Source organism: Cupressus sempervirens, chromosome 7, assembly GCF_028749045.1.
Source record: "Cupressus sempervirens isolate cs-2001-9-10 chromosome 7, ASM2874904v1, whole genome shotgun sequence".
NCBI lineage: Eukaryota > Viridiplantae > Streptophyta > Pinopsida > Cupressales > Cupressaceae > Cupressus > Cupressus sempervirens.
The window spans coordinates 42,640,247-42,647,239 of record NC_143124.1 but is presented as its reverse complement, the minus strand read 5'-3'; the positions used below and the strand labels follow the sequence as shown (position 1 = coordinate 42,647,239).

The following is a 6,993-nucleotide window of genomic DNA, read 5'->3' as shown; positions in this document are numbered from 1 at the left end:
TTAGTGGGTAAAACATTTCATTTGAACTATGATTTTTCTACACAAGGTTCTTTCCCTTTGACATGTCATATGCATGTACCTACAACATGACATATGCATGTACTTGCAAACATAAAAGCACTCAAGATGGAATCTGGCATGAATGTGGATTATTATCAATCTTTGTCCCCTATGCTATATTTCCATCCAACGTATTGATTAGATATTTTATGTCCAAGGGCTTGAAATATTGGTAAAGAAAATACTTTAAGGTTGCACAATTATATTTTGAGAATGGAGATAGAGAATGGAATAGAAATTAATTCTTTCAACTTATGAATTTTTAGAGTGGAGATGACAACATTCCTTTGTCTATTGCGGAAACTATTGGTAAAGTCATCACTCGCAAAGATAAGATGTCATCTTTCATAAATCTGCATTTCTTGTCAATTTTCATGGCTCAGGATTCATGGGATTTTAAACCAATTAGTCCTATTTTTATTCTTTCTCTAGATTTTTTAGTTGTAATAGCATCAAGGAATAAGAAGTCATTGGTAATACAAGATGTTTAGGCTGAGACATTTTTAATGGTCCCTAATATATATTCTTATTAGCTAATAAAGATTTAACCAAGGTTTTGAATCTTGTCTTGGCAAAGCTTACATTTCCTAAACCTTGTTTTCATTTTTTTAATGAACCCTATTTACAACTTCTAACCATGTTGAATAGAATTCAAGATTTTGTTCATATGAGTGTAAATATGATGTTAGTATTTTCTTTTCTTGATTATATTTTCTATTTTTCCACATATAGTTACAATGTCTTGGACAAAATTAATTGAGCCAAAGGTTCAATAGATTTTATTAAACACATTGATATCTCGACTACTGTAATGGGTTTGGACTTGTGTAATGATGGAATTAGATGGATAAATTTTTTTGCTACATTGTCATTCTTGGAGTTGAAGCATGTTACTATATATGATTCAATCTTACCAAGTACTCCATGAGACAAGATCGTGAGGGGTGATTTCTTATAGCACACTTAGATAATCTTTTAAGCTAGTTCCATATATTATTCCTATTCCCAATGCTGAAATAGTTGTAAGAGATTTAATGCATCCTTTTCTCATCTAGATTTTATGTGGTTCTCATAGATTTTATTTAGGTGCAAAATTTCTTGGTAAGATGGAAAGACTTAGACTCCAAACAAGAAGTGATTTTATCATTTTACATTTTAGTCGTGAGAGTTGACTAACAGATTTTTTTTTGGAAATTTAAAAATGGATATTTTGATATGTGCATTAAAACCCTAGAATAGGGACACACTATGTTTTATGCATGCAGTTGTTTGATTACCATCAAGTAACTTAAGAAAATTGAACTAATTTTTTGCGTAACTAGGATTTTCAATGTTAAATTAGACTGCCAACAATCTTGATCTAATACTAACTTTACTGAACTTAGATTCTACGTGGATTTTAGGAAGTTATTACAAAATAATTTTGACATGTATTGCTCTTTATTTCTTTAGAAGGAAAGATTGTAATCTATAGGGCCAACATGCTGATTAAACCAAACATGTTATAGATCTGGAGTTTGTATGTCTAATTTTATCTGCCAAGCAAGGATTTTACTACCCTTGTATTTGATTGAGCAGATATTGATCAACATGGCACTAGATTATACTAGAGTAGTGTGAATACCAATTTTTTGCAGGGTTTCCCAGAATGAAGCTATCCTCAATATTCCTAACGTACAGCTCAGAACCAGATGACACTGGTACACTAAACCATACATTACTCCACATTATCTCCTCCACAAACTAATGCAGTTATTCCAACTAATGAAGAGATATCGACTTTAACATACCAAAGCAATCAACAAACACACCTCCTGATATTACACTATAGATGACACTCTGCCACACTGATATTACATTCTGTGCTTTGAATATTTTGTAGGTAATTTTTTTATTCAATTGTATCATGTTAATGTATACACTTGAATTCAATTTGTAGTAGGAAAGCAAGTTTCTTCCATATTGGGCCATGAGGGTGGAAGCTAAATTTTTATCATTTAATTCATGTTTAGAAAACTTATCATCTCTGTTAGGCTAACTATATTGTATTGATTTGTGAAAACAAAATAATAGAGAGTGTGGGTGAAAGCATAACAGATCGTGTGCCTGGAGATCATGTGATTCTTCTATATTTTATGCACATTGTTGAATCAAATCATAGAAGAGCAGGTATTAACATGAAGCATAGTGTCTCCGAAAAATGTTGGTTACGCTGAGGACAATGTAGCACATAGGTCAGGCATGAACTAATTTGTTCAGTGTTTCCATTAATGGAGTTTAGCTTCAACTCTTACATAAAGTTTTTTGGTTTGCATCTTTAAAATTCAACTCCACCCTTGGTTTTGTTTGTTTAATTTATGATCGTTTGATTTACTGTATCTGATCAATTTCTCCGCTTGTCGGATCTCCTGCCTGATTGATTGGATAATATGGAGTCCAATCTAGAGATAATCATGGAGTCCTATATAGAGCTATTTTTTCTTTAATTTTATTAAAAAAGGTATGCCAACACAATGGAAAAGAAGCATTAGTCACATATTTCCCTTTCATCAAAAGTATATTAGGTTCATTTCAAGTTAACTTTTTACCAAAATGTTGATATACAATGTATGTAAGGTATAGCATTCTAGTTTATTACTGTCTTTGTTGCTTTAGTTTAATTTCAAATTTTAAACATGTCAAAAATTTGTGTTTTTCAAATATATGTTATAGCTATTTTTATGTTAATAAATATCCACTCTTTATTATGGAGATATATAATTGAACTACTTAGTTGTTGAAGCATGATGAAATAAATCTCTAGAAGACTATTAAGACTTACTCAATTACATTGAACAAAATTAATCTTATACTTCTTTTCACTTTTCTTGACCTTGTATGTCTTATTATTTGGAACTTTTTACCTAGTTTGATCACTTTTTCTATCATTTGTGTGACCTTCATGTGTGTCAATTTGGAGCATCTCCAAAAGTTCAGGGAAACAAAAAATAAAAGACCATCTTGAAGACTTCTACAATAGCTTGGAGCATCTCCAAAAGTTCTAGGAAACAAAAAAAATCGTCCTAATGACTTTTACATGCTCAGATTGGAACATCTCCAAAAATTGAGGGAAATTGACAAAAATTGTTGAAGACAACAATAAAAATTTCATTGGAGAGATTTTCTACCAATTTAGGGTCCAACAATATGTGTTTCTATACACAGTCTTTAGTAAATTACCCCTTATATCAATGTAAACTTTATTTGGGAATCTCATTATAATGTATTTGGTTTTGACATGTTTGAGTCTTATGGTTCTAGATATCTATTTTTGACATAGATTATTTTCCCCTCAATATGTTTGAGGGTAATTTGTGATCTAATAATTTTATTGATAAAAAAGTTATCCACCTTGCCATTAGGTACCAACTTGAACCTAGGGCAATGTTGCAACTATTGCTACATTAACATGTTAGAATAGGCGAGAGTCTCCATTTCTAAATTAGATGTATTTTCTATTGTATAGTTGAGCCCCAAACTGAAAAATGGGATGAATTTAATTTGGTTTTATTTTTTATATGCTTTTGGGAACTTTCTAAGTTAGCACTATCAAATATGGGTTATTACATTAGTGATTGTTATCGAGTGAAGTCACATTTAGGTAGGCAAGCTCTCTTGCTTGGTTTGAAGAGGAGGGACTATTGGGTTTTTACGATTTGGAGAGCTGGACTAGTTCATCTTATAGCTAGATTTAATAAATAAATAGCAGTAGATGTAGAGCCCTATCCAGTGGACTACTGGGATTTTACCATTTGGATTTGCATGATTTAGAGAGTTGGACTAATTTGTCTTATAGCTAGATTTAATAAAGAAACATTAGATGTATAGCCCTATCTTCATCTTATAGAAAGATTTAATAATGAAATGACAACTAATATCGTCAATTAACCAATTCAACTAGAAGCATAACCAAGTGGCTTATAATATGCATAAGTTGATCCAATGCTAGCATATCCATTACTAAGTCACAAATGATCTTTAGAAAGTTGTTGTTTCTTTAATCCATTCATCAACTAATAGACACCTCACCTCTTGCCAAGCCTGCCAAAGGTAGGGACTAATGTTGCACATAGGCCTTCTTCTCGAAGATATTGATGATAAGAATGAGTTAGATGATCTATTGGTCACTGATATGCTAAACATGTCTAGTTATAATCTAATAATAATTATGACTCGTAATGTTGGGTTGTTTAGAAGGGTGAAAATGCCTAGTCATAATTTGAAAACATTATATGACGATGACTCTAGAAAACTATTTTATTTGCATGCCTTTGGTGAGTCCGATCTAGCTAGGACATACGAGAAACATGTGGAGGCATACCTCTGTCTCTTCAAATTCTGGGCAGTTCCAGTAAGGGTGGACATCTTGAATATTGGAGTTCAGCATTAAGGAAAGCCTATAATGTTAGAAAGAGTTATTTTCATCTCAACTTGGTTTAAACTTGGAATTGTTTAACTAAAGCTTTATTCAAATCAAACATTTTAGAATAGATGAAAAGATTCTAATCAATGTACAATAGAGATACAAAAAGTATGCATAAGTAGTATTACAAGAAATTAAGTTTAGAAAAATAAGTCGATTTTACTATTGAAATCATTTAGCCTAGAAATCAAGACTTAGAAATCACTTACCAAGATAATAAAGCTCATTTCTTTGGGAAGCCAAACAAATGTAATCATAAGGATATAATTATAAATCAAACCTACTTTTCAAGAGTGTTTGATGAGTTTATTGCAAAAATATTGCTCCCTTCTTGTGTATAGCGGTAGCATGAACTATTTTAAGACATAGACTATCTCTTTTACATTGAAGACATTGATTCGTATTTATTTGTGTATAATTTTTTTTACCTGTATATGTTTAAGTAATTATTGATAATTTTGCACCATATTAGAAGACTCTGAAAATGTACAATAAAATAACCTAAGTTAGTAAATATAGAAACTCATAAATACTATTGGCTAAAACCTTATACCATTTGGTACAAGTGCTAGTATAAATACCAAAGTCAATTCTAAGTAAAACAAAAGAATTATCATTTGTCATGTGACAAGCTGAACGTTACGCGTTTTCTGAACTTCGAAATGGTCACCCTACTTTTAAAACTCCAATAATGGGTCGATAAATGATGAAAAATAAAATGATTGATGTGATGACAAGCAAGTGGGGGAGAAATATGAAAGAGACTACGAACATGGCGTGGAATTAGTTATTCATGTTTACGTTGAAAATTGTGACGAGGAAACACAGAATATTCTAAGTCCACGGAAGTCGTGTCACATATCGAAAGCTGACAGTCACTTACACAACGCCAGTATCACATATGACTTCTCATCGTTTAAGTCGGCAACGTCTATACAGCCACGAAAATGCACTTCTTTACGAAGGAGACGACTTAAAGAATTTTTTTTGAAAGTTAGAAAAAACAATGTAAAGGGAGTGCATTTTCGTGGCTGTTTAGCCACGGCCGTTTAAGTCGGATTTTGAAATAATACAAATTTACTTTGAAATAATACAAATTTAACTTATCGTCAAGGTCTGTGAGAATTGTCTTCACGCGTTTTCCTCCGAGGTCGAAGAATGGAAGGTAGACCTGCAACATCTCTCACGCATAATTACTTTCGTCATGTGCGACGTTATATTCTTAATTTCGTCTTCAATTAAACACATCCAACTTCTTTAGCTAGTGATCAGCAGAAGCCCCCGTCTTTCATCCATGGCTAGTTCTTCTTCCTTATCTGATAAAGGAACTGACGGACGCTATGTATTAGAACCCCCCGGTGAAAAGAGGAAAGCAGAGCAATCGGCAAGATCATACAATGTTTTTATCAACCACCGAGGTCCAGATGTCAAGGAAACCTTGGCTCTCCACCTTTATAATTCTCTTGACAAGGTGGGAATACGAGCTTTTCTTGATCAGGAAGAAAAAGAACCTGGAGTTTTGTTTCCATCTACCATTAAAACCGCCATTCAGTCTGCCAAAGTTCAAATCGTTATTTTCTCCAAAGGATATGCAGAGTCCCCATGGTGTTTGGAGGAACTGCTTCTCATGTTGAAGACTGACGTCAAGATTATTCCTCTGTTTTATGAAGTTGAACCTTGGGAGCTACGGCACCTAGAAAAGGGATCTTACAACCAGGCGTTTAAGAATTACGAAGAAAAATCCAGGTACACAGAGAAGCTCGAGGAGTGGAAGGAGGCTCTTAACAAAATGTCATATGTGGCAGGCTACATCATCAGAGAGTTGCCGTAAGTATGCTCTACTTTCATTCTAGTTGATATATCTTGAACCGAGTTTACGTTTATGTAGATCTGAATTTCCTTGGCTAATATTTCGCTTGGAAAACTCCCTTTTATATTGTTTGAAAAGGGCCGCCGATGTATGCAAAGAAGTAGTGGTCGCTGTACAAAATGAAATGGAAACGATAGATTATTTAAATGTTAAGAAATATTCCAAGCTTGTTGAAGAACTTGAAAACTGGTGCTTTGATCACCTTCTCCCAGATCTGGAAAGCGACATTAGTGACTGCCTAGAAGATTTGGACATCCGCGTTAGTGACCGCCTTGAAGATTTGGCAGGGGAGTACGGGATAAATGAAGATGAAAACTGGTCCCTTAAGAGATGGTGCTTAATCACCTCCTACCAGATCTGGAAAGCCGCATTACTGAGACGCTAGACGATGTGGAAAGCCACTTTGACAAAAGGATAGAAAAATGGGAAAGGAAGTGTGACCAAAAGATAGAAGAATGGGAAAGGAAGTGTGACAGTGAGTGGGGGATAGATGGAAATCGGTGCCTTCTTTGCCTCTTCAGAGAATTGGACAGCAAGTACGACTTTAGTAGCCGCCTAGATAACTGGCTTTCTAAAGATTAAGAATATTCTGAAAAAGTAA

At 33.6% G+C, this 6,993-nt stretch overlaps 1 protein-coding gene across 1 annotated transcript; it reads left to right on the top strand.

Moving 5' to 3' along the window:
• Nucleotides 1–5,816: 5,816 nt before the first annotated feature.
• On the top strand, nucleotides 5,817–6,777 carry LOC149545360 (toll/interleukin-1 receptor-like protein). The gene is made up of 2 exons (XM_089793750.1): nucleotides 5,817–6,349; nucleotides 6,471–6,777. The coding sequence occupies exons 1-2, from the start codon at nucleotides 5,817–5,819 to the stop codon at nucleotides 6,775–6,777; spliced, it is 840 nt and encodes a 279-aa protein (XP_089649876.1).
• Nucleotides 6,778–6,993: the final 216 nt, after the last annotated feature.

Bases quoted from the DNA above. Each gene is read 5' to 3' on its own strand.
- LOC149545360 (XM_089793750.1), top strand. From the start codon at position 5,817: ATGGCTAGTTCTTCTTCCTTATCTGATAAAGGAACTGACGGACGCTAT. The intron at 6,350-6,470 runs GTAAGTATGCTC...TTGTTTGAAAAG, and splicing joins TACATCATCAGAGAGTTGCC to GGCCGCCGATGTATGCAAAG.